The sequence below is a fragment of the Cadophora gregata genome (genome assembly GCF_030347475.1).
Source record: "Cadophora gregata isolate MNR1 chromosome Unknown scaffold_9, whole genome shotgun sequence".
Classification (NCBI taxonomy): Eukaryota; Fungi; Ascomycota; class Leotiomycetes; order Helotiales; family Ploettnerulaceae; genus Cadophora; species Cadophora gregata.
In genome coordinates this window covers 397421-424211 of record NW_026695932.1, presented here as the reverse complement: position 1 = coordinate 424211, position 26791 = coordinate 397421, and the positions used below count along the sequence as shown (strand labels likewise).

Below are 26791 nucleotides of genomic sequence, written 5' to 3'. Positions count from 1 at the left end.
AAGGGTCTAGCCGGGACTTGATTTCTAAGGCGAGGATGACGCCTTCATCCGCTGTGAGAGGAGGGCCTTGGCGGTGTGGAAGGGAAGACGAAGACGAAGAGAGATGATGATGAGTAAGCGGACTTTTTCGGGGTTCTCTTATTTTCTGTTGATTTGTGTGGAATCAATCGCCATGAAGGAATAATTCAAATACTACACAGCCCTTTTTGCTATGGAATTAATTAGGATTGGCTGGTTGTGTAGCTGGATTTTTGTGTATCTCTGCACCCTCCTCTCGAAACACCGAGGAGATGACAATTCCTAGCTTACCTACACATACCCCTCAGCCTCTTCCACGTCATATCACCAGGTACATTTTCAGAAGTACTACAAATCTATCAATAGCACCGCCTCATACTTCTCAATAATCTTCTCTTTTACATCTGAACATTAGTTGGAAAAGGATTGAGGTCAGAGAAGCCGAATTCATCAATTCATCAACAACCTCAGAATATAAATACTAACCAAACCCCATCAAAACAACCTCGCTATAGCTCTTCCTCAAACTCGTTGAAATACCACTGTTACCTTCCGTTTACCTTTTCTTTCCTTTTCCTTTCTTTTCTTTGCCTCCCCCCTCCTTTCATTCTCCATCTTTATTCCGACCTTCTCCCGCACTCAAATCCCCATCCACCCCCAAATCCACAACTCCAACCAACAACCCAGTCCTACTCCCTAGGTCGGAACTGAAACATAAATACATACAAACATACATACATACACACACACATACATACCTAATTTACCAACCCCCCAAAAAATCCAAGACATGCAATGCATCGCCGCGCCACACCTCACCTCACCTCACCTCGCCTCGCCTCGCCTTACCTTATCGATAGGAGGATTTTGATGACTTACACCAGAAACAGATCAGATAACAATGTTTAACCCACCCCACCCCACTTACCTATCTGAGAGAAAAGTAATAAAAAAAAGCAAAGAAACCCGAGAGAAACGAAAAAGAAAAGGAAAAGGAAAAGGAAAATATATATACTTTATTATGATATTTGAGTTTGGGATAGATAGTATCTAGGAAGGGAAATGAGGGGGGAAGGGATGAAAGGATGAAAGAGGTGGGGATAGAAGAGAAGAAGCAAAAAAAGATAAAATAAAACAAAATAGGGAGGAAATATTCTCAAGGTTGGTTGGTTGGTTGGTTGGTTGGTGAATTACATCTCATGTCATCTTTGTCTGCTCCAGATAAACTACAGAGATAGGTAGGTAGGTAGGTAGGTAGGTATCTTGATTCTCGCTCCTTGCTTGCATATCAATAAATACTCCATCTTCCATCTCATCCACATCACATCCACATCGCATCCAATATTCAGCCAGCCGAGCAGTCCAGTCGCTGGGAATAAAGCGCGCCCAAGTACTTTAGTACAAAAACAAACAGACAAAGTCAACAGAGCAACTAAACCATGCACGCAGCTTGCTCGCTCGCTCGCTCGCTCCTCATTACGGTCCAGGTAAACCCATCGATCGGTAAGGGTACGGTACAGATTCGCCTGCCTTCCTTCCTTACCCAGCCCCGTATTCATATCCACATCCATATCCAGCCAGCAAGCCATCTATTCCCAGTCCTTATCCTAACGTGAAGGAAAATCGTACTGCTGACCACGGCCGTGATTATGACCGAGTAAGGATTGTATGAGATATGACTTTTGATTAACCCCGATCCGAGCCACCCACCTGATCCCCCGAACCGTTCCCCAAACCGACCGTCCGTCCGTTCGAAATACAGCAAAAAAAGAGCAGAAATGAAAAGTCTATGTGCGGGTGGGGAATCATAATTAAGAATAGAAATTGTCGGTCAATTGTGCGCTATATTGTCTTGTTCTCAAGGGAGAGGCCAAGGGGTCAGTAGCAGAGAGGTGATGGAGTATCAACGTGCTTTCGAGGAGCTTTCTAGGACATGATCTGACAAAGACGAAGTGTAGCGAAGATCTCATAAAAGAAAAGAGTTAAGCGAAAGATTTCGGTCCAAGGAAAGGTTGTAGTGAATGTTTGTTGAAATTGATTGTCGGTCCTAGGAAATGTTTAAAGGAGTGTTGATGTCGATAGTCGACGATGTGTACGTTTTGTAAGGAAATAAAAAGCGAGTGTCGTGCTTGTTCTTATCTTTGTCATGTCATGTCCTGTTAAGTCTCGAGAATTTGGTCAAGTCAGCCATTATACCTCCTCTGCTAAACTGTTCCTCTTGTGGTCTCCTGAGGGTCGAGCCTTCAGATCCAGTAACCGCGCACTGCCAGCACTCATGTGGCGTGCATGCTTCTTGGCCAGATCAACGCTGGTTGCTCTTTGCAAACCATTGTCGGGATTGGGGGAATCTGGGGTATCAGGAGTCTCGCTTGCGGTATCCTCGTCAAAGTCGTTGAGAAGTCCTTCTCTTGACTTGGCTCTTGGTTCTCGATGTACAACTGTGGGATGTCTGCCCACAGCTCCCCATTTTGACTTTTCTGAAGCTGGGCTAGCAATACTGCCACCCTCTTCGTCGTCGCTAGAAGGCATTGGGTTGCCTGCTGATTGCCTTCGGATTTTGTGCTGTTCTTCGGGACCAGGGGTTAAGCGACTGAAGTATTCATCTTCGGCAATACCAGGCTCCTCAGCTGACTCGGAGAATTCCTTCCTGCCAAACGGACTTGAGCTGTCGGCGATGTGTTGTGGTGTCTGGACAGATCCTCTTTTCGACCCTGCTTTTCTACCAGATAGCCACGATCCCTCGGAATCAATTGATGCTAAGGATTGTGACAAAATATTGGCAGGTTCTGGAGAGGGATCTTCAACAGTTCGATGCCCACTCGTAGGCGTCTCATCCCGTAAGCGCATCGCATCAATCGATCTATAGCCACTTGTAGGCGTGTCGTATCGTGTTCGGGGATCTTCGATTCGTCGGTCTGGCACAGGCACCATATCAGCTTCGGGAGATTGTACTCTAGAATCTGGTGGTGATAATGGCAATTCCGGAAGGTCTTCTCGGAATTTTGACATGGTTCTTTTGGGAATATTAGATGTTGATCGCATTGGTGTATATCCAAATGTTTGAGCTTGTCCACCACTATGCATCGAATCTCGTGATGTATTAGAGAAAGATGATGGGGCAGACTCTTGTTGATGCTTCTTTGCGCCGCGGATCCTGAAAAATGAAGTCCAAGACTGGTGTGCTTTTGGTGGTGTGGGAGTTTGCCGAGAATCTCTCCTTGATGCTGATTGAGCAGGAATTGGTATTGGTTCCGATGGGCGAGGGTCTGCCTTAGAAAGATCCATCATCTGGGATATACTAGATGCGCCGCGAGCATGACCTTGCATTCGTGGTGACGAGGTGGGTGAAATATTCGCCCGTCCAACCGTTCCCACAACGGCCGTTTCGATGACTGGGTCTTGTATTTCCGAAGTTGGCGTGTGGTTCTCTGTCCCAAGACTGGCACTTCGGTGAAATGCTGGTGATTGTGTGCTGGCAGTAGAATCTTGTCTGAATGTTTCAGCAGGCCGTTTCCCTCTTCCATTATCAGATCCCACAGATCCTTTTCGTTTGCTAGACGTGACTACCGCCGAGGTACCGATTCCCAATCCGACCACCTCCCTTCCAAAGACACCTCGTTCCATATTGGCTGGTGGGGGGGTTCCTTCTCGAGCTGCCGTAGCCTCGTCTGCCGTTTGCTTCTCTTGCCGCCTTGCTAACCTCCTTTCCATCTTGATCCTTTCCGCAATCTTCTTCCTATCTCTCCTTTTCTGATCTCTCTCCATAAGTTCGCGCAACTCGCCAGCGCTCAAATCGTCTGCAAGGTCATCTACTCTCTTGTTGGCCTTCAATGTCTCCTTTGGTATGGATACCCGATCTGATATCCTCCTTCTCCTTGACTCTGACCCGTCAGAGCCAAATCCACTTGCACCAGGGACATATCGAGGATTCTCAGCATATCTGATTGTAGGTCGGGGAGCGAGCATATCAAATGCATTCAGGATGTATGAGGGCTGGTGATCGGAGTTGGCGGAAACCGAGGATCGTAATGACTCAGCTAGAGGTAAAGATATATCAGAGGACGGGTTATCCATATGTCTATTGAGTCCCCCACGCATTTTCTTGCTCTCACGCTTCATTGGTCTTCCAGAGGCAGTTGAATCTGTTGCAGGTCTACTGGGCATGAAAGCAACCATAGCCTTGATCTCAGCTTCCCTTTGATGTTCTTCCTTCCGCTTCTTACTCGACTTTCTGTGAGCCAGCTCCTGAGCGCTTCGTTTGTGTAGTGTAGGCATCCTTTGCCAGGTCGGGGTGTCCTCTGGAGGTTGTGTACTGGCTCTAAGAGGCCTCTTCTCAGCTGCAACTGGATCTGGTTTATCTGCGTTTGACCGTGCATCCCCTTTGATATTGGCAGGTAGTGGTGGGACAGGAGGACGATCTAGAGTTCGAGGCACTCGGATGCTGTCTTTGCGACCTGGCGAGAAGCTGTACGTGCGTCGTCTTTCTGGATCTCGCTGTAACTTCTTGGACTCCCTCGAGGACTTACGTTTTGTGTCTCTCCGGCTCCTTCTCCTTTCTGGACCCGCAGAGGTTAATTCGGAGGCATTATGCTTCCCAGGGTCTCGGAGAGCCCCAGCGTCATGCATCTCGGACGACTGAGGAATTGCTGCCCCACCCGCCGCAGATGCAGACTTTCTGCGATTGCTTCTCCTCCGGAATGGCCACATGCCCATCTTTCCATTCGGGTTGTTGTGTGTAGCACGACGCTGCCGCGCTGCAGCTTGGTCTTCGTCGTCCTGGTTGCCGTTCTTCTTGTCTTCAACCTGACTGCCGGACTACCCAATGACCCAGTCGTCGTCCTAGCCGGTGTGCGTGTCGAGGAGGGCCATGGACCCGTATGTGAAGAGGGGCGCAGGGATGTATTCGAAATATATTCCACGCCGGCGAGGGCCTTCCTTGCGGGAAATTCTTTAGCAGGCCGGAATATGGGGATGTGATTTCTAAAGAAGGTCGTGCGGTATGCGCTGCATGGTCAGTGCGGTGGCAATTCGAGGTGAAATATGCGTTGTATCGTCGTCAGATCGAGGCTGGGAATGGAGTAAGAATGGGACGTCGGCTGGGTGAAGTATGTGGTGGTGCAGTCGTGTAGTCAAGCAGTCAGTCAATCCCGAGGTGAATAGAATATGAAGCTCTTAATGCAAGGGGTCGCTGATTACTGCGTCGCAGTGGGGAGGACAGTGACGGTGAGGCAAGCTGATGTGTACAAGGAGTGGGTTTGCAGAGAATCAGGAAGAGAGGAGAGGAGAGCAGAGCGGAGCTTTGCAGTGGTGCAGTAAGTACAGTACTCGTAGTAGGTAAGAAGAAGTAAATGCACGCCTGATGCAAAGGGAGGGATGAGGGATGAGGGATGCCCTCGACGCCCGTCTTGAGGTTGGCGGCATATGGGAGTACTGTAGTAAAAGCAGAAGCAGGCCAGGGCAAGCCGGACAGGAACGTCCCTATGCAGCAGCTCCCTCGCTCGTCTTGGCCCTTCCGATGCCCTGGCTCGCCTGGCTGGCTGGCTGGCTGGTTGGCTGGAACCCAAAACCAAACCCAGTCCAAACGATCAGCACTTCCACTTCCCTCCTCTGCTTCTGATGCTTCTAGCAAGCCGGGATGCACAGCTTCATTCGGCGGACTGCCAAATTAAACCTCAATTGGTATTAGTAGCAACACTCATTGGGAGGGATCTAGTGATACTTCCACGAAGGTAGGTGGTGTGTATCGAACAAGTTATGCATCTTGCAGAACATCTTGAGCCTACCTTCCATACAGTAGCTGAGTAGTACTCGAGGTACTGGAGTGGTGATCATTCTCCTCGTCTCGAGTCTCAGGATGCATTCTATTCAGTGTTTCTTCACCAATTACGAAGCCTTTCAGAAGTGCGATCACCTGGATACCACCACCCTCCTCCACAACATGCCAACATCGTTATGTTATCTCTCGACCTTGCAGAGCCCCGAAGCTGCAGGTCCTCCCAGATACCGAGCATAACGTGGTGTACGTACAACCAAAGCTGCAAGAAAGAGGGCTGTGGTACCCTTGAGACTTCCGAGTTGACAAGTGACACGTTGGAGAGGGAGAGGGGCAGGGGCAGGGCTATCAAGGGTTGCTCGACCGCTGACCCTGGACACATCGTGGCGAGCATGAAGTGATTCAATTGAGGCCCAGAAAACACTTCTTTCATCCCTTGTGCAGTCCAGACAGATTAATTATGCCCGCCCGGCAGGCTGCATTAAGTGCGACTGGGAGACACCAGACGAACATTTCTCTGTGCATTTGACTGGACAAGCGGACCACAAACGAAACGGGGCATTGATTTGATGCCAGGTTCTGCTGGCCATCCGTAATGCGCTCATCATCGGGAGGTTGACTCGATGATCTTGTCCCTTCAACGGCCAGTCCTCCGACGGTTCAGCCACAAGTGCCGTTTCTACGGCCATGTGGCTTGCAAGTCAGGTATGAACGGCCTCGGTGATGCCCCAGATGACCCCTCGAGATTTTGACAGCTTGGAGAAGACGAACGCCCAAAGGAAGGTATGATGTCGACTACTCGTAGATCTAGACAGTAGCACCTATCATATCCTGCTGTGGCTGCTCGCGCTCGGTATTCTATGCGGGAGGGTGGGTCCTGCTGCCAATAACAGCTATACCCATTACTCGTATGCTTTGGAGTACAGGAAATCAAGAGAGACCAGAGAAGACACATTCGCGCTGAATTATTATAATGATACGACAAACCATCCTGAAAGAGAATCATAATTTTTGCCAATGTTTCCGAGGTTTCCTCTCCACCTCGGAGTCTGAGCGTCTGCCCTGCCCGCGATTGCGAGGTCGATCGATCTAATTTTGGGGCCCAGCCAAGCCGTTCGCGAAGGATATTTCGTCACATAATCACCGAAAGAGATGAGATCAAAGCGGATCCGGCACCCAAAGAACGACCAAAAGTCGTATCAACTAACCCGAATCATCGTTGGTGGTAGCCTTGCGACCGAGGGTGAGATATGTTTCAGTGATGCACTGGATCCCTTCTTCATTGGCACTCACAATGTTTCGAAAGAAAGAATAATCCGAAACTTATAGCTATGACATGCTGTTCATATCGCACCCCTTCATTCACAACTCCAGGCTGTCGAATCATCTCATGATGGAAGCTGCTGCGGGCGGGCAAGGAGAGACAAAACAAGGACGAGGGTGCGAATTCCCAGGTACGATCGCTGATAGGCTTGTCGATCAACCAGTCTAGATGCAGGGGGCTTCTGCAGCATCAAAGTGCGTACATTGCCGAACTCCTGAACCGACGAATAGAACTCACGACATTGGAATATCTCGAAGACTGCCTTAAAACCTAGTTCATGGACTGTCAAAGTACAATCCAGGGCCGGCTACTAAGAAGGAAACAATCAGGACGAGCATGATATCAGCTGAGTCCCTCGAAGCCTCTTGATTTCTCTCCGAGTCAGCCTGCACACCTTCTACAAAGATCTCGGGATCGCGACAGTTCAGTGGAATGCTGCCGCAAATGAACCGTGGTACGAGCGAGATCACGACAACCTGCACGATAATCCCATTGGAAAGTCTATTCAAATTCCCAATTTCCGGGAGGGTTTAAGTTTTGTTCCTTTCCTTTTGTCATCTGTGACACGAGTTGCCACAAGTTTCCCCTCTGGTTCTTGGAATTCTGTCTCCGTGTGAAAGCTTTCGTTTTGATGGTACCATAGTCCGTTCCGAGGGCTTGAAGGAACAAAACCTTCTCGTCATGCACATTTCGCGGCTTACATCCGAGAGCCGTCTTCCTCTTTTAGTTTGTACGCGCAGTCCGTGATCATTTTTCCACAGACAGACTGTTTACTTTGAGTTCGATGGACTCGTTGGCCGTGGCGGGAAAAGTCTCGTGTGGTTAGTTCCAGACCACTGCTGCATCCGTGTCAGAGCGCAACGAGAATTCGCTTTCTGGACCTTGAGAGTTTGAATTTTCACTGCATTGACTTTCTCCTTCGAAGCTACTAGCGAGGTGTACTTTGCAGTTGCTGCTCGATTCGGACCGTACCGGTATCGTAGGGTTAACGAGGCCAACCGCTTTGGTCCCACCATCATTCGAGGCGAGTTTGAGCCCCAGCAGTTTGTTTTTCCGAGCAGTGAGTTTCGCGATATCACGAGCATGTCTATCACGCCTTTCCCTCAAAAGAGATAGCAGGACGGAAGTAGCCGAGAACTGTGTTGGAGCTTTACTTCATTGTATGACGACGAATGGTTCTTTACAGTAATAGGCCACTCAATGAGGAGGTGAGCAGTTTTGTACGTGCTTGGTATGCACATCTATTCTTCAAAATGTTTAAGTGAGGGACTTTGCCTGGGAGTTCCACCTCTTAAATCAATTCACATGAAATCATGTCTGATGTGCAATGAATCTTTCAATATTCTTCAGCAAGCGGATAGAGGATGGTGATTGGACCAGGATAGAAAGGCACTTGTTAACCTTTTTGGGTCCCACCGCTGCTGTATGCGGCATCTGAATATTCTGGCCAGCCTCTTCCACTCTAAACCAGATTTGCAGGTGTGAATCGAAAGAAGTTCTCCGGATCAATCCTTTTCTTCAACGCTCTAAGCCTTTCAAAGTTCTCCTTCCCAAAGCACTCCTCAACACTCAATCCCTCCTCCAGAATCGCCACATAGTTTGCCTTCACCAGCCCCTCCTTTTCTAATGCCGCAAAGATACCTTCAGGCCACTTCACAGCCTCCTCAATTCTTGTTGGATCCAAAAGTGGAGCAAGGGCATGGACAAAGACATACGGCTCCCGCAGCCTGTAGGACGAATCCGGTCGAGGTTTAATTGCTTCACCACCAACAAAGAAATTCCCGATGCCAAATTGCACGCCCTCTGGGATTCTATGCGTTGCAGACGAAAGGATCTCTACAGCAGCTGGGGTCATCTTGCTGATGAAGAATGACCGAGAGTGGTTGTGTGAAGGTGGGGGAAGCATCGGTCCCATAAAGTCTGACCATTTCTTTGGGGTTGCTACCAAGAATGTCAACGACGACCCGATATAGAACGGGGGAGATGGAAACTTACTTTCCGAAACCATATCCATCATTACCTTGCCCAAACCTTTGATTCTCTCGAGCCACTTTCTCCCCTCCTCAATATCCTCCGAGACCCAAGAAAACGCCGACGACAGCATAGGCGCCCCTCCCCTCTTAGAAAAGTGCACGCCAACACACAACTCCTTAGGAACCACTTCATTCTCAAAAATTCTCTGCGCCTCCTCAATGACCTTCCCAGCTTGATCGAATTGAAACAAGATCATACCACCCAACATCCTCTTCAAGGGATGAACCTTAATCGTCAAGTCCGTCACGACTCCAAAAGCACCACCAGCACCTTTAACACCCCACAACAGCTCCGAATCAGCCTCCACCACTTCCCCAGCCGCAGCAACAACTCTAGCACCAACAATCTGATCCACACCCAACCCAAAAGCATTAACCAGCGGCCCAAACCCGCCCGCAAAAGCCCACCCCGCCCAACCCACTATCCCAGCCAGCGAAGCCGGCGTCACCAGTCCCTTCGCATCAAGAAAGTTGACCAAATCCACAGTCTGGACCCCTCCGCCAATAACGACCGTCTTCTCATCATCAGCGAGCTCAATGCTGTTCAGCTCTCGAATGTCGAGAATCACAGCGTCCGGTACGATAGAGCGCCCGAATAAGTCGTGGCCGCCTGATCGGACGGCCAGAGAGATGCTGTGAGCGACGCAGAACTTGACGATGGTGGATACATCTAAGGCGTTCGTGGGGCGGATGAGGGCGAGGGGTTCGTTGCTGGCGTACTTGAGGTTCCAGACTGATTTCAGGACTTGGAAATGTGGGGAGGCGCGGGTGTAGATTTTGAGGGCTGGGTTGGAGGATATTAGGGGTTGTAGGCTTGGTGGGGGGCTTGGACCGATGTCAAGGACGGGATTGAAGTCCATGGTTTTGAAGAGGTTGGGAGTGGCTGACATTTTGGTTGATGAGGGCGTTGGTTAGGGTGAAGCGAGAGGGTTAGTTACAAATATGATGAAAGGTCCATTGAGAAAATATCTAAAGGCTATTAGGAACATATTTATATGACTATCACACTCTTTTTTTGGATGTTGACACAAAGTCCAATACTGTGCCACTCTAAAGGGAGCAGGTATTCGGTAGCTGAGAGCAGCTCGTGCATTTCAGCCAATGAAGCGACGAGATCTACCTAAGCGATTGGCTATGTAAAATCCCGATGGGACAGAAGAAAAACATGGGGATTTCCATGCCTCACGTCAGCATTTCAACTCCCCCACCCTCTTTCATACCCAATGTACGCGCACGTCGTTGCAAAAAGGATCAAACTCAAGCTAACTATTTCTAAAAAGAACAACATATTATGTACGAACGTTGAGCTTTGTTGACGTGTTAGCAGTCCCTTGAAGCGAGCATGTTGATGGAGAAATCTCAGTTTCCTAGATATGCCAGAGGATGCTAGAAGGGTCAACATATGCCCACAAGAACTGAGCAGTTTGTAGTGCGAGTTTAGATACCACGTTGGGATGGATATAAACAAAGCTGCATAGAACAGTGCAAAGTAGTGATGCATGCTTAGTACCGAAAACCCTGCGAAATTTTCACTCTCACTGGAGCAACGCGTTTGAGGTTATGTCTTGACATTGATGTTGAAATGTGCCTCTTCAGTTCCGCGAGGAATGATTGTGAGAAATTGACGATTGGTCGTAAGTTCATGCCAGCAGATACTCATTTCTATTCCTCACACAGTTCGCTTATCTTGTATCAAAGCGATCAATTTTCAAGCAGTATTTTGGAATAGCATCATGTATTATGTAATACAATAAAGAGGAGGTAAGTATAGGCCTGGATGGATTTCCTCGTCCGGAATTCCACGCTCCTAGCCGTGTTCGACCTATCTTGATGTCTGCTGTGTATGCACCATGGGAAACCTTAAGATGCTAGGACCGTTCAATTATGGACTGCCTTATAGATCCCCTTAAACATGCAGAAAGAAAAGCTGTAAGTCAGTCTCAAGTCGATGGTGTTGCATCCAAGTCTAGCATGTCATTATCATTAAATTATGTGGCAGACCGCAAACTCATCCTGCCTGCAAAAGAGATCAACCACGGTGTTAGCTGTTTGTATTTTTCGACAGACTGAGTCAAGGTAATCCAAAGTAATATCACAATAGCTTACATATCATTGCAATAACAACTACCTCATAAATTTGAGCGAAAAGTGTGGTAATTCGAGGAGGCTGTCGAAGCAAGTCACTGAAAGTCACGTGCTCGTAGGGACAAACTCCAGCAAGGTTTCACATGAGCCCTTTCATCCCTTTGAAACAAGAACGAACAGTAGAGAACACCGGCATCCGGCAGAAAGAGGGCACAGGATGGCCTTAGAGGCTCGAAGTCCCGGTCGCGAGCTTCCCAAAAAAATCGGAAAAGGTTGCAAACGTAAACTCACTTAGCCTCTACGAGCCGGATTCAGCAAAAAGGCTTTGTTTGAAAGTTTTTCCTATGAAGAATGCACTCTAATGATGATTAAAGGGATCTGTAAAAGATAATATGGAGTGGGTACGAGCTAAGCCTCTTTGTGAGGAATAGTGAAGCTCGTTCCGGCGTGTTTATGTTGAAACTACCAGGATAATCTGGCCATCTGCCAGAGCGGGGCCAATTGCACAGGCTATGTTGGAAATTGAGGTATGTGAGGCACCTAAGCTCTCAAAGAAGACTGCCTGCCGACTCAGAAAAAATCTTTTCCAGGTATGAATAGCGGTTCACCTGGAATGCTGATTTCTTGGACTCGAGAACAAAGACACCACCTATCATTTATATCTCTGCTCTGGTATTCCGTCGAGGGGTTGGTGAACTAATCCTTGTCAAGCCTCCTCAGAGTTGAATTTCAGGTAGAATTTCCACAAGTTTATTTCCATCACATACCGTCAAGTGTCACAATGGACCCAGACCCCAAGCATCCAGAGAATCATGTCAAAGATATTATTTTTCTGCCGAAACCAATAAGACTATCTGAATTTAACGAGAGTCAGCTGGACAAGTTGAATAAAGTCAAACCCTGGCTTGAAACTTCAGAAGGGGTTGTGGAGGAAACAGTCGAGTTATGTCGCTCCTGCGGTTGGCATTCTAAGCACGAGCTCTTGTCGGCATACGTATCGCGGGTCAGGATAATGTATACAAACGCGAATAGAGGAATGTGGACTCTGGTATGTAACTTGCAAGCATGAGATTTCCCCTGAATTCTTGTCCTACCATCCAATTGACGTCGTCGAGTCCTCCCAAACATATGGTGTTCAGAGCCAGTGTTGACACGCTCTTTAACCTAGGGTGGGTCGCAGTGGATACTTATTGATCAACCAAATGACCCTGACACCCTCGGAAACGATTTCATGACCCAAGACTTTTTACGGAATCAACCTGGTTGCAAAATTCCGCTTCTAAAAGAGATGAGATGCATCAGTCAACCTACAGACAAAACAAATTTCATTTTGATGTCTCGAGCACAGGGAGTAACCTTGCAATCCATCTGGGTATGATTATCGCTCGTCTGAGCCCTTCATTTTAAACATACGAACTTTCATTTGACAGGGACCACAGGAAGAATTATCCAGCGACCAGAAATTGTCATACTCGAAACAAGTTGCTGATGTCATCAAGGAACTCAGAACATATACTTCGCCCGTTCCACAAAAGGTTGATGGTACGCCATTGGATGATTTTATCATAGGATTTTGTTATCCGATGGTACCGCATTGTAAAAAGATAGGATCCACTGGGAAAACCTGGATTGACAACTTAGCTGAAGAGCTTCGACATGGGCTGGCTATAGAACACGACACCAACGATCCTGCGATCATTGATGAAAAGTTTCGAGATCTCAGAGAAAATTTCCCAAATCAAGAACCATATGTTCTTAGTCACCTAGATCTCCATGCTAGTAATATCATGGTAAAGGACGGGAAGATAGAAGCAATACTTGACTGGGAGTACGCTGGATATTACCCTTGGTGGGTTGAGCGATACCGTAGTTACGCCGCTGGGGACGACGTAAAAGATGAGTTGTTCGAGCCAATATGGGCGAACGAGACTAGTCTTAATGTCGAAATGGATCGCAGCGAGTGGGATGCCTACACAAATAAGATTGGTGAAGTAATTGGATTGTACTCGCGTTGTCCGAGAGAACATCCAGAATATGACGGATGTTGGCAACGACCAGCGTTTTGTGAGTGTAGACCATTCGGAGGCTTCATCAGACTAGAACATCTTGGGGGACCAACGGGGCATCGTATCGCGGGCAAAAGTTTGACAACAGAAGGGGGCACGAACCTAAATGAATCAGAGGAAGAAGGCCTGAGATCTTAGGGTAAAGGTGTGCTTCAGTGAGATGATAGCATTGAGGAAATCTGGATGGAACTTCTGGTCATTGTGGTTTGTTTCAGGCTAGTAATTGGCTATCATAGTACCTTACAAATTCGTCGAATATGTATGCTTTAAGTGATCGGAAATGAAGCGAGAGCCGCCGAGAAAACATGCCGTTCTCTCGAGTAAGGATAGACGTAGAATATTATTACAAAAACACTCTTCGGTGTGGTTTTCGACGTCTAATTCAAAATCCGCCTGTAATTACAACGTATAAAATACCGAAGAAAAACAGCGTACAGGCTGAAATTAAGCTGAACTAAGGTGGGAATCGTGCCAAGGGCAAAGCGAGGTGTGTATAGAGACAATTTCAAAGGGGCGCTGAACGCTGAGCCTTGCTTAGCCTCACTTACGTTACTTTATTAAGTTTATAAGGGCAGTCTTCGATGTTAACGTCGAAAAGTGCTTTTGTAGGCCATGCTGAACGCAAAGGAAATCCCATTCCAGCTAGAATGCGTAGAATATGGAATTCACATTGACTAACAGAGTGCTTTAATGTCTTCACATTCAAGCGTCAGGTAATGGCACCAATCTTTCATACTCTCTCAAACTACCCAAATACCGAGCCTTTCAGGGCTTAACGGCAGCCACGAATACGATGGTCAGCCCGGACATAGCCTACCACCAGTGATCCGTGACCGAGGCGACTGTTGAACAATGATCTCAGCAGAAAATCGAAACAACAAGAAGGCATATCACGTCTCAAGGAAGAACGACAAGCATTATTTTAGCTGATGAGGAGTATTATTCCATCTCTGGGTGCTAACGTTCTTCTCGTTCAGCTTCGGTCCTCCAGAGCCACCGATAAGTGACGTTCGAAGTTGGACGAGTCTCCGGACTTCACGAACAGTGAAAAACGCGAATTACGCGAGTTACTTGTGGTTCAAGGACGTGGAACGGCAGTAATCCACGACTTACGTCAGAACTAGACGCACGTCCACAGGGAAGGTATGATTTCTTTTATCCCCCAAACCCCTCAACACCCTTTTCCAGGGAACAGTGCTGATGCCGGGCGCGAAGGCTGCCTGGACGACAACGTCGCTCACAAACTTCACACAAATTTCAGCGTTCTTCGCGTAATTTCAGGGTTTCGCTACATGCTGTGTGCACTGCCATAAAAAGTGTGTTCCGTTCGGCAGTCCACCAGGTCGAGGGGATAATGTTCAAGTGGCTGGCTCTCCTCCGTTCATTGTGTCTGGACATTCTGCGGCTTTCCCTAAATGACAGAAGTGTGCGTGATGGATGTCATATCCAAGAAATCTCCACTTGCGAGGCTTGAACTGTTCAAGGAAAGGAAAGTCATGTTACATTCTTGTATTTTGCATGCCTCGACCGGTGAAGGCAGGTCGAGAGTAGGTAACATAATGCAGAGCTTCTAGTGCTCTCCATGCCTCACAAATTAAGCTCTATTCTTCGGCTGCGTCACGGGCGCGGGGAATTTTCGCCTCCGTCCCCCGCCCCGCCCCGCCCCGCCCGGCCTCTTTTTGGTGCTTTGGGACCCACGGAGGGGGAAATCCCCGTGCAAGGATAAATTTCTACAATTCTTGTATAACTTAGAGAAATATATCAATATTGTGTATAAATTAAGCATTTCTTGTATAAAGATGTATAATCCCCCCGGCGGGGGATGTCAAAAAAACCCGCGGGTCCCCAACAGGTGGGGGGGTTCGAGCTATCCCCCACCCGCGAGGCTCTATGCTGCAGCTTATCTACCTACCTTAGAGGCGAAATGAGGCCAAAACCCAGTGACAATACAGCGCTTCACCAAGTGGATAGTTGCACGGCTGTCTAGCGCGTGTCAACTTTTTAAGGGGTTGTCAATGGAGAGTCTACCGAGAGTCTACCGACTATCAAGCGAGGGGGTGCGGTTACTGTTAACTTAGCGCTGTATTGTCCCTTGGTCTCGGCCGCATCTTTCCTTTAAGGTAGGTACTGTACTCTAGTGCGTTGGGCAATCATGTGACACTTGGATCACATGAAGTCAACAAGACAAAGGCTTCGAGGTTTCAATGTGTGCTTGCTTATATTACATTCGTGGAGATTCCTCCTCCGTAAAATCTCATAAAGTTGTTTAAATTTTCTCATTTCGATCTAATCAAAATTTTAGCATCCTCTGTCACAGGACGAGACGCTATCATATACCCATCAGGTCGGCGAAATTACCAATGAGCCCAGAAAGTTTACTTCACTTGTCGCTCGGAAGGTTGATGGTACTCCGTTGGATGACATTATTCTGGGATTCTGTTTTGATACCTAGAGAACCATTCTGCAAGAAAATCGGAGCCACAGGGCATGAGTGGCTCGATAACTTGTCTGAGGAGATACATGATGGGCTTGCCAAGACTCACCAGACCAACAATCCAGTATTGATGGAGAGAAAGTTGCAAGAACTTAAAAGTCGATTTCCAGACCAGGGACCTTACGTCCTCACTCATACGGATCTATCTCCAGCTAACGTTATGATAAAGGATGGTGAGATTGAGGCAATCATTGATTGGGAATGGGCAGGCTATTATCCTTGGTGGGTGGAGCGGTTCCGTTCTGTGGGTTTCGAAGATACTCAAAGAGAGTTGTTCGCTCCACTCTGGGATAGTACTGATGGTGAAATGAAGCAGAATGATTTCAAAGCCTGGCTGGAACCAGTTCATGAGGTTGGGGACCTATTTAGGAGATGGATAACAGAGCATCTCGGCCGCGACGGATTCTGGAGGCGTCGTGCTTTTTGTAAATGCTAGCGATACGGGGGTGTAGTCCATATAGGAGCGTTTGGTCAGCCAACTGGGCACAGGGTCATCAAAAAAGGCTATGACCCTGAAGAGGAAGCTTGCAGAAATCAATTCTTAATCCCAATTGATGGTGAATAAATGGGGCAGCAAAGCACCTCGGCCTAGAGATTTTGGGATGGACGAAGAGGGGGAAATTGTCTTAATGAACTGGAGCCTCCATAATTTATTTCGCAAACCCAAAGTTTTATAGCAGTTCCTACAAAAGCACCTGGAGCATGACTACGGAGTTTGATCCTGTTTTTAATTACCAAGCGACCGTAACTTCCTCCCGAATTATCAGCCGCAGTCCCTCTCGCTCAGCTCCCAATGCTCGGCTAGCAGACAAACAAAAAGAGACCCTCAACTACAGCACATGATGAAAATCCCCTAGTGACTAGCATTTCTGTCTAGCACAAGCTCAAACGCCGGTGAAAATCAACTTCAGACATTTGCGGACGCCATGCCTACTGCGTTTTCTGCCTCAAGCCTGGCGACCTCCAGTCTGCCTGCCTCCAGCCTGGCTACCTCTAATCTGGCCGCCTCCAGACTGGCCGCCCCGAGACTGGCCGACTCCAGCCTGCCTGCCTCCAGTCTGGCTACTTCCAGTCTGGCTACCTCCACTGCCTGTATCCAATCAGTAACATATCCGAAACGGAATAGGAAGACTGAGAATACTCACTTCCTGCTACCTGGGAAGTGTTATGGTTATCATGGAGGCAATTGATGAAATCATGTTTGTCCCTCGGGGTGACCTTTGCCCAATCTTCTGTCTCGACTGGAGTGTGGACCTGAGTGTTGACCTGAGTGCTGGCCTTCTTGGACGAGAAAGTTGGAGTACGACGTGCCAAAACCGAATCATTGGATGGATATCGAACAAGGAGATATTTATCACCTCTATTGGAAACGTGAATGGCGAACGCGTTCTGTCCGTGTCGCTGTTCGAACTCCTCCACGGCTCTTGGCAGGAACCAGTCTGGAAATCGATCGGCCCGTGGGATTTCGTTCCCAAATTGATAGACGTCCCACTGTAGAGCTCCACCGCCAGAGCCTTTGGCAGGAGTAGTCACACCTCCACAATTGCCACAGGTCGAGGCTCTAGACATTTCTTGGCTAGAACAGAACCGGCATCGGACCACGAGTGTCTTAGGGGGAATCCACAATGCGGGAGCAGACATTGTTGATGAAGCTTTGTGGAGTCGTTCTTGTTTGAATTGCAGGTGGGAGAGGGTGGTAAGGGAGGGAAGTGATGTGATGAGGTTCCTGTTTTTCTGCCCACATCCATTCGCATCTCAATACTTATGCTATTCAGAACAAAGGAAAGCATCATGTGGTTTCAATTGTCGCCCACCACATTCCCTTCCAACAGGATTGAAATCCCTCAGCTGATGATGCGGATGTGTTTGAACCTTGAAACTTGTCAGTCAGGCACGATGCTCGCGCCCATGATAGAGGGCCTTTGCTTGGACCCTGGTTGATTTTGTCCCAAGCAGAGCTCTGCTTCAGGCGGTCAGGTCCGTACAGTCACGAAAGTTTCAATTTCCTTTGTAAACAATCAAGCGAAGCAAGCCACTACCAGGGTTGATTGGATGGCTCGGGCACTGACATCCACCCATCCAACGGGTACTGACATCCACATACTCATCAGAGTGTTCTAGAATCTCAAAATGGCTGACGCCACAGGTCATGGGCGCGGTACCAGGAACCTGAAAATGTTTGAGAATCGATGCAGTCTCCCGCACACCACAAGCAGCGAGCAAGCCCCCAGAAGCAGGTCACCAACTCATCACCAAATCCATCACAAGAGGCATTTACAGCAAAGCGGTCGCAAAAGTCACAGCGACCGCGACCGCCAACACATTCCCACCCACCACAAAGTTTCCAGCTGCGCCACCACCCTCTCCAGAAAACTGTTTCTCAAACGGATCTCTGAAGTTCCCCACATCCGCTTCCGAAACATTAACCACAATAACCTCCCCATCCATAATTGCTCTCGGATTCGTGCCCGTAGTATGATAAACAGGAGCACACGCCTCCAGCACCACCCCATCCGTCAGATTCCCAGTACAGTTTGACATGGTGCCCACAAAACACCGTTTCAGCGTCGTGAAGTTCAGGTACGCGGATGTACCGGGCTCGATAGCCTCCCAAGTATTGACAGAGGCAATGACGCTGTTGTTCCAGGGCTCGCCGTTCAGCGATGCATTGACGGCTGTCTTGACGATGGATTCGAGGAAGCAGGCTGGGCCGTCCGGCGTGTTCCAGCAGCTGTCGCGGAGGCTCGTGACGTTTTTGCTGTATTGCACTTGGATGTCTCCGTCGGCGTTTAGAGCGCAGTAATGAGACTCATTGTTCCGTGGGGCGCATGTTGAGGCTCCCGAGATGCGTTCTGGTGGGCCGTACACGTAGTAGGCGGGTTGTTGATCCCACGAGAAGACGGTGCAGTTATTTGCGGAAACAACTTGGGCATGGACAGTCGCAATGGACAGGAGCGCAGAAAGTTTGGCTATGTTGTTGGCCCTCATGTTGATTTCGTGAAAAGCAGATTGATGTATTGGTGTAATATTTGGAGTAAGTGGTGACAGTGACCGATGATTAGAAATGAAGGCAGGACAGGCCAGTTAAATACTTAAATCTCAGCGAAAGGACAACAACTTTTAGGACACAAAAACAACGTGTTGGTTACCACGTTACTTAAATAAGCACAGGAACCAACAAAGTAATTGTAATGATGCGGTTCTGCTTAAGCGAGAAACCAACACGAAGCGCCTAATTGCATGCGCCGCTGCCAAGACATAATACCCACGGCAAATTCGGAACGGTTTTCTAAAGATCTACCGAGCCAAGAAGATCCTCTCCTTATCCATTGCATTGACTGGCCTACAGAAGTCTAAGGTTCTACTCGTTTGTGCCTTCTTGGAAAAAGGTCGTACTCGAAGTTGAACAATGACGGGAGCCAAGGGACTAGGTGGAGACTTGGGGGTTCACCTCGCTTAAATATCAGCCGGACAACATGACATTTACGTGATTGGCGATCACCTAGGTAGCGAGGATTGACGTGAAGGGAAATATGTAACGTCTCTAATGTGACAGACAAACGAACCTCACTTGAGTACACAGAAGAAGGAATAAACTTGCATTCCAGAATCTGATTGCCTGGCCCGGACTTTGACACAATGGGATTTGACATTGAAGACAGTAGACACCGGTTACAACTTGAAGGCTTCAAGGTATTGATACAAGGAAAAATCGATTATTACGGAAGGAAAACAATTATATCATCATCCAAATCAGGACCTCACCAGCACTGGAATAAAATTTCAAAGTAAGAAAACTTAAACATGCAATCATTTACTCTAAAACACTAGAATGATCCAAACTCACGTTCCCACCCACGACGTGAAGTTCTTCAAACATCAGTCCGTTACAAGAAGTCAAAGTGGGGTGAGAATTTGCAGAAAGTAGTTACACTCAAACTCGTGCCCAGCCAATTGACCGAACAAGCTTTATTAAGTAGGATCGCAGGTTCCGAATTCAAGTTGGCAGCCGAGGAGGCGGCGACAGTAAAGGGATTCACCGCCACTTCACATCACATATATTAGCAAAGACTTCTAACATCAAATGAGGCGAGACGAGAAGCGCCGGCTTCGAAGACTGCAAAGAATGTAGGACCGAGAGATGTCGTGAACTGCGATGGGATGAACATACCAATACCCAAAACGCGAACAACAAGGTCCATCCGCCCATCCAGTGCAGGAGAACCCATTGCCACAGGTTCCATCTCTAGTTGTTGGTAGACCACCTGGTGTCGGCGTCGGTGTAGGAGTTGGCGTCGGTCGAGTCGAAGATGAGGTTGTCGATGTTGTAGTTCCAACTGGTGGTGTTGAGGAGCTGGAGCTGGATCTAGTGGACGTTGTCGATGTTGTCGACCTGGTCGTTGATGTAGTAGGGGTTATGACGCTTGTTGACGAAGTGGTAGGAAGAATTACAGTCGTTGATGAAGTGGTCGGTAGGATCACAGTCGTGGAGGATGAGGATACACCGCCACCACTGCACGAACCGAAGAGAGGATTGCATCCATTCCCGCAGTACTCGGCTGAGTTACCACAATACCAATATGGAGAACAGCATTGTCCGAAGCCTGATCCAGTACATACTGTGTTGTTACCACACATACCGTTTGTCGAGATAATAGTTCCGGACGGCAAAGGTGGACCCGTCGAGGTACTGGATGTTGTTGGAACTATCACTGACGTCGAAGACGAAGTCGTACTGGTCCTCGAAGATGTACTGGACGTCGAAGACGTAGTTGGCGGCAGTACAGTTGATGTGCTACTCGTAGTTGGGGTAGGCGTAGGTGTTGGCGTGGGTGGTACAGAGGTCGTCGGAAGAGGCTCCCCTTCACACCAACCATACGCCGGCTGACAGCTAGCAATCTGAGAGCAATGATCCTGACCCAGACCACAGTACCCGAAGAACGAGCAACATTGATCATTTGAACAAATCTGTCCACCAAAATCTGGCCCACAGCGTCCAGCTTGTTGTCGCCGAGTCAAATCCGGGCGCGTGTAGTTTGCTTTACTGGGAGGTTGGTATGAAACCATGATGTCAGGGATGAGCTGGGATCCATCGATAACATCGGCCTCCAAAGAGGAGCAAATACTGCCTAAGGGATAGAGAGATGCCAATAAGCAGGTAGATATCCAGCGCATTGATGGCATTGCAAGATTATTGGTCAAACGAGACGGCAAATTAAACAGCAAACGAAAACACGAATAAGGCTTCAGTAAAAGGAGCGTTAGGGCAAGGGCTGAGTCGAACAACAAATATATACAGAAGTACAGCGTGCCCGACAAATCATTGAGATGGGACTGAGCATTAAATAGATCCAGGATGGTGCTCGAAGTCCAATATCGTGATCCCAAGCCGGGATTATGGTTATTTGTTGTTCCTAAAAGAGCTTCTAGAGGGAGTGACGCCCTTGAGCCAAATTCCGGATTATATTCTCATCCGGGGAGGTGTTTGGGAGAATGATCAGAAGAGGCTAAACGAGGTTGTGGGGTGCTGGTGTACCGGTAGTTGGTATTAACAAAAATGCAACCACCTAATTGATTCGGATGAACATGGCCACGTAAGTGAAGCAGCTCTCGACAAATCCGTATCGTATAACAAATATTGGTTCTGGGTTTCAACCTTGGCACTCCTCCGGCTCCGGTTGTTATGGTTAATCTGATGGGTGATTTGAACCGCAAGCGATTCTGGACGACTTCCTTCACGAAAAGAGATGGCTGTCTGCAACCAAATTGAAAGATAACATTAGCAGGTCAATTTAGCAATAGCACAATGAAACATATGGGTATCATAGAAAATACAAGTGCGCCACAAACTCCAAGGTATCCGGGCACATATTGTGTGAAAGTGCACCGAGATCGTATCCTCTCACAGAAATTGCCCCTCTTCTTGCCAACTCTTTAAGCAACAGGCAAACGCACGAATAGTCTCAACCTCCTGGAAATATTCCGCTAGGTCGCAGTAGCCGCCGTCTCTGCTTGAGACTTACGTGCTTTCTTGGTGGCCCCTTTAGCCTTCTTCTCGACTTTCTTTTCCTTGGTACCGGAACTTGCACTAGAAACCTGTATTTTTGTCAATCTCGCATCTCCCGGCTGTGCCAACCAATAAACAGTACCTTTGGTTCTCTTGATTTCGTCAGCTCCTTGACCACAAAGGCTTCGAATGCCCGGATCTCAGCATCGCTGGCATCTTCTGGTTTGATTTTACAGTTATCACTGGTCGAGTTTTCAACTGTGACTGTTTCGAGACCCCGCATACTCATCAGGTTATCAAAGCCACTGGTCTTGTTAAATTTGGCAACTGCGGGCTCATTCTGATGCAGGAATTGGCGTGACGATCCAGGTCGGGTGGGAGAGTACACACAATACTTTGACAATACAAGATGAAAGACCGTAAGTTTCTCGAATTCCTGGAAGCTCCGAAGGGTGTTTGCGTCTTTGATCTTAAATCCCCACCAGGCCCAGGTGATCTCTTGGATATTCGCCGTCAACTTTGGAAGTAGAGGCTTGAGCTGCCTGCAGATGTCATGGATTCGGAAGTGGTTCCGCCAGAAAATGCCAGAGGATTCTTCGTAGATCTGTCGACATGTGCCTCTCAGTTGGATACCCGGAAGAATGCTCTCTGCGCAGTATTTCCAGCTTCCAATATGAAGCTTATCGTTAGCACGCACAGTGAGATCGTAGATGGTGAGTCGAAGCTCTAGTGGCAACTTCAGAAATCTGAATATTCTCAAATCTGACGATCAGTTAGCGGCATTGGGCCGGGACGAGACTATGTTCGTCCGAGGTAGAACGACAATTCTTTGATGATGTTGAGATTAGATGAATTTAGCTTACTGGCACTGCTCAGAACTTGGCCAATCTTCAGTTCGGAGTCCTTCCAAGACTTCTCGACATCTTCCAAGGCCCGCATTCTGCCGCCAGTCTCGTCAGCGAGAACCAGACGACCAACCTCCTTGCTTCCGAACAGCTCCGCACTAGCTGAGTTGAGGTTTACAATCTCGTAGCTGCCATCTTCGATTTTGCGAATGACACAATGGCCTTCTGTCAGAGCTGTGGTAGTCTCAAATGATTGAAAGATTGCTGGCGCAGCCTTCATTGGGTCAAGCATGCTTTGCGACGGCTCATCGACAGCCTGCTCTCGGGATGTAGTCTTCTTTGCAGGTACCTTGGGCTTGGCCTTTATTGCTCTGCGTGTTGTGACCGGCATGGTTGAGGAGAAATGCACGCGAGGCTGGCGGAGGCAAATCAGATCAGAACGGAATCAAAACGCCGGCACCAGGCAATGATGACAGACAATGACGTTCAATTGCGGCTGGGACGGTGAGATATTCAGCGTTGCCCACCGAGCCGATATCAAATGGACGTTTCGGTCAGGTCAAGAAGCCGAGAAGGTGAGATAGACAGGATGACCTACCTACACACAGGTAGGGTTGTCATGAAGGTGGAAGGCTCGGGAGGAGGAGAGGGTGGGGCCGGAGCTTCCAAGCAAGCAGTCGCGCTACCTGCACGTGCCATCCGCTCGTATCTTGTATCTTGACCCAGGAGTCGATCTGAAATGCCACAAGACCAGACCTTAGCTTACTGCAGAGTCGCATCTCAAGTGCCACAAACATTATTTCGCTTAGAAGGGGGGAGGAAAGGGGGACAGAAATAATCTTCGTGGCTTACTGACATTCCCATCAGCTGAAACCGAAGTGACCTCAATGCTTCTCTTCGCATTCTGAGTCAAGAAGTCTACCGCGATGTTGGAATAACCAAGATGGAGCAGGATGCTCTGTTCGTTCCAGGTTTTGGTTCCCACATCATTTATACAAGGGGAAATAAAAGATCGGAACAGCACAACAATGAATACATGCGTCCCTATCATATATCCATGCACTATGGCATATATCGAAGAGGTATCGCTTGCCAAAACCACTTGTCAAGAGGTAACGATCATGCTGTCTGGTTGCGACTTCTACTGCGTCAGACTGAGTCTCGTCTCTGATCATTCTGCTCGAATATAGAGGATGCACGAATTAACGTGTGTGGAGCATGTCTATGAAGACTGAGCTCCTACGTGGAACCCATGCTTGATGTTACTTCGTTCTCACCAGCCCAATGGTCAATCGGTCCTCGGCATATTTGAGTCGAGCGAAAGGTCGATCAACTTGACGTAAAGGGCCTGTGGGGTAAGCTGACGATGATCAGTTCAGAGGCACAGCACAATACAAAACCAGCCCAAATCCAGACTTATATATCTCACCGATATCAGGAACTTCTTGAGTTGCATCATAACTCCAAACTAAAAACAGAAATCAATCAGGAGAGATGTCTTGCGAAAACCCCAAAATCGCAGAAGACCCAACTCATTCACCCGACGGTCGTCCCCTTGCACGGGTCCAATATGTCGAGCCAGACACCAGTGTCGACCCGTGGAAATGTAATTACTTCGGCATCCCTGTCGCAAAAGAAGTAATCCACTTCGTCCAACCCCTAACCGATCTCCGTCCTTCCATCTTCACCCCTTCAAATCCATACCAGCTCTCCACCCATGCCTTCACAGCACTTAAGCACAAATCCGCGCTGGACATCGCAGGAGGAGAAGCTTATGACCAAGTCAAAGCCTACGATGTGCTTATCCCAGAGATCAAAGACATTTTGAAATCCGTCACAGGCGCAAAGACAGTCCATGTTCTTGGACTGGGTATGCGGTTGAAGGAAGCGGATCCAGATACCAAGCCTCTCCGTGAGCGTGATCCTAATGCTCCTCCTGAGCGATGCGGCATTGACCTCCCTGTCAAAACGATGGATATGACAGTGCCGTACATGGGAGGATATGAAGGCGGCAATAAAATTGGACCAGCACGCTCAATCCATATCGATTATTCACCCGACGGTGCAAGACAGATCCTGAGGAATGTACGTGGCGATGTCATCGCTGACACCAAAGACATCGTTGAAGGTGAAGATGCAGCGGTGGCGGAAGGCAAAGACATCGCGTTCTACTCCGGACGACGCTACGCCATGTTCTCGGTCTGGCGGGCGTTGAAGAAAGTCGATCGGGATCCGGTGGCGATCTGTGATCCCAACAGCATCAATTTTGAAAGGGATCTAGTGGAGCATGTCAACAAACAGCTTAGCGATAGGCGGGGTGATTATCTGGCTGGACTGTCGATGTTAACAGGCAATCATGCGGAAAGCCAGAAGTGGTATTGGATCAGTGAACAGGATGTTGATGAGGTTTTTGTGTTGCAGTTTTATGATAGCTACGCGATTAGGGAGGGAAGGCCATGGGGTGCGCCGCATGGAGGTGTCACCCTTGTTGGAAAGGAGGAAGGTGAGCCGAGACATAGCGTCGAGGCAAGATGTATTGCCGTCTGGTAAAGTAAAAATAGTATATAATGAAATGAGATTGTTCTGTTTGCGTTCGAATATGACAGCAGAGTACTTTCTCGCTTAGTCACAGAGTCTCGGTCGTTCCTTCCTCCCTCCCGTCAACAAGGACGCACTCGCTTTGCAGTCGCCAAACGATCTCACAGAAATTTCTGCTCGATCATTCAAAATCAACTTCCGTTCTCATGAAAACATCTTGACGTCTTCCTCCAGCCATCTCAAAACATCCTTCATCTAAAATCTCTATCGCGGAAATTTACAGATTCACCTTGCAACAATGACCCGAAGAAAGCGCCACGCGGTCGAAGAGCCTGATCATTTCAATGACCCTCACGAAAGCACACGCAAGTATATCAAAGCCGAAGCAGGAGACGAGACTCCTCATGCTCCAGATCCTTCGTACCCTGCCGTCATCTTGTCGGGCTTTACGTGGAATATGGATGTCGATGCACGAGTAAGCCTTCCTTTCACTACTCCTTGACCCCCTATTCAGGCTCTATTGACACGATACTGACACTGAAATGCAGATCTCACGAGCATTGGAGATATATAAACCATTGTTTCTTGAGGTGTCACTTGAGCTGCCTGCTCATGAGAAGCTCGCCATTAAGAACCAGTATGGGATCCAGACCGATTTCGTCAAGGTGGTTTGCGGTAGTGCAGAGGATCAGGAAAAGATGGCGAACGACCTTAATCATGCCAGGTACACGTGGACGAATCCTCATCTTGAGGTGAGAAAGGTAGATGGAATAGGTAGAATCAATGGTGTTAAAGGTTGCTTACCTTGCATAAGATTTCTGGAGGAAGTTTTTGCTAACAGGCTTTATAGCAAATTCGCAGCAACCGCGAGAGTCTTGTAACCTAAACACCGCATCGATACTCAATCCCGAACAAGAGAGACGAGAAGCACAAGCCAAGGTGTGGATTAAGCTTGCCGAAGCCATTACTAATGCACGAACGCACCTCTTTGGCGACGATCTCGATACATTCGAAGCTCTGATTGCCAAACCCATACCTGGAGTCGACCCAATGGACAGAGTAAATAGCTGGATTCGTGGTGGTGCGCCTATTTCACAACCACAGAAACTGAAAACGGGTATTCAAAGAATCAAGGTCGATAATGCACGAGATGCTGGCGAGGACAAGGAGAATGTCACTATGGATGATGAGATGGCTGATATGGGCGTGACGTTCGGGCGGACTGATATGATTCCTTGGTGGTAAATACATGGCTGAGGCGGAACTTGCTGTTAAGTAGGTGTTCTGTGAGACTTGACAAAGGATGTCAAATGACAATGGTCGGAGGACAGATTTCATGTTCGATCTTCGCTATGTTGGGGTTATGTAGCCGGAGGTAACTGGTGGAGTTATCAGAGTGATCAGGCAGTTCACAACTCAGAGTGCGGTTTCAGTAAAGCCAGGGACTCTTCATGTCACTTTACTCACTTTGCACTCGCAAGTATCACAATCGTTCCCTCCGTATGGGGCCGGTTCTCAAATGCCCAAAGACTTTGAGAGCATCCTGAAGCAAATATTTTCCCAATCAGCACCTTAACCTTTCCCTTTCTCTATACCCTGGCCAATCTC

At 48.2% G+C, this 26791-nt stretch overlaps 9 protein-coding genes across 9 annotated transcripts; 4 read left to right on the top strand and 5 right to left on the bottom strand.

Moving 5' to 3' along the window:
- Positions 1 to 242: 242 nt before the first annotated feature.
- On the bottom strand, positions 243 to 5437 carry ONS95_014472 (uncharacterized protein). Its single transcript, XM_058508123.1, has one exon. The coding sequence runs from the start codon at positions 4729 to 4731 to the stop codon at positions 2209 to 2211; it is 2523 nt and encodes an 840-aa protein (XP_058355804.1). The 5' UTR covers positions 4732 to 5437; the 3' UTR covers positions 243 to 2208.
- Positions 5438 to 8577: 3140 nt separating this feature from the next.
- On the bottom strand, positions 8578 to 10038 carry ONS95_014471 (uncharacterized protein; the record flags this gene model as incomplete). Its single annotated transcript, XM_058508122.1, has 2 exons — positions 8578 to 9056; positions 9111 to 10038. 2 exons carry the CDS (start codon positions 10036 to 10038, stop codon positions 8578 to 8580), a joined length of 1407 nt encoding a protein of 468 aa, XP_058355803.1.
- Positions 10039 to 12245: 2207 nt separating this feature from the next.
- ONS95_014470 (uncharacterized protein) lies at positions 12246 to 13487 on the top strand (the record flags this gene model as incomplete). The annotated part of the gene is made up of 3 exons (XM_058508121.1): positions 12246 to 12281; positions 12402 to 12605; positions 12673 to 13487. 3 exons carry the CDS (start codon positions 12246 to 12248, stop codon positions 13435 to 13437), a joined length of 1005 nt encoding a protein of 334 aa, XP_058355802.1. The 3' UTR covers positions 13438 to 13487.
- Positions 13488 to 15519: 2032 nt separating this feature from the next.
- Positions 15520 to 16476, top strand: ONS95_015074 (uncharacterized protein). The gene is made up of 2 exons (XM_058508760.1): positions 15520 to 16015; positions 16110 to 16476. Coding segments are annotated over exons 1-2 (357 nt in total). The 5' UTR covers positions 15520 to 15659; the 3' UTR covers positions 16111 to 16476.
- A 264-nt stretch (positions 16477 to 16740) lies between these two features.
- On the bottom strand, positions 16741 to 17434 carry ONS95_014469 (uncharacterized protein; the record flags this gene model as incomplete). The annotated part of the gene is made up of 2 exons (XM_058508120.1): positions 16741 to 16883; positions 16939 to 17434. 2 exons carry the CDS (start codon positions 17432 to 17434, stop codon positions 16741 to 16743), a joined length of 639 nt encoding a protein of 212 aa, XP_058355800.1.
- A 633-nt stretch (positions 17435 to 18067) lies between these two features.
- On the bottom strand, positions 18068 to 18781 carry ONS95_014468 (uncharacterized protein; the record flags this gene model as incomplete). The annotated part of the gene is made up of 1 exon (XM_058508119.1): positions 18068 to 18781. The coding sequence occupies one exon, from the start codon at positions 18779 to 18781 to the stop codon at positions 18068 to 18070; it is 714 nt and encodes a 237-aa protein (XP_058355799.1).
- Positions 18782 to 20210: 1429 nt separating this feature from the next.
- Positions 20211 to 20681, top strand: ONS95_014467 (uncharacterized protein; the record flags this gene model as incomplete). Its single annotated transcript, XM_058508118.1, has 1 exon — positions 20211 to 20681. One exon carries the CDS (start codon positions 20211 to 20213, stop codon positions 20679 to 20681), a length of 471 nt encoding a protein of 156 aa, XP_058355798.1.
- Positions 20682 to 21778: 1097 nt separating this feature from the next.
- On the bottom strand, positions 21779 to 23036 carry ONS95_014466 (uncharacterized protein; the record flags this gene model as incomplete). Its single annotated transcript, XM_058508117.1, has 3 exons — positions 21779 to 21889; positions 21943 to 22562; positions 22664 to 23036. The coding sequence occupies 3 exons, from the start codon at positions 23034 to 23036 to the stop codon at positions 21779 to 21781; spliced, it is 1104 nt and encodes a 367-aa protein (XP_058355797.1).
- Positions 23037 to 25481: 2445 nt separating this feature from the next.
- Positions 25482 to 26428, top strand: ONS95_014465 (uncharacterized protein; the record flags this gene model as incomplete). Its single annotated transcript, XM_058508116.1, has 3 exons — positions 25482 to 25658; positions 25732 to 25978; positions 26034 to 26428. 3 exons carry the CDS (start codon positions 25482 to 25484, stop codon positions 26426 to 26428), a joined length of 819 nt encoding a protein of 272 aa, XP_058355796.1.
- Between the last annotated feature and the right edge of the window lie 363 nt (positions 26429 to 26791).

Coding starts and splice junctions, on each gene's coding strand:
- ONS95_014472 (XM_058508123.1), bottom strand. CDS start 4,731: ATGGGCATGTGGCCATTCCGGAGGAGAAGCAATCGCAGAAAGTCTGCA.
- ONS95_015074 (XM_058508760.1), top strand. CDS start 15,660: ATGAGCCCAGAAAGTTTACTTCACTTGTCGCTCGGAAGGTTGATGGTA.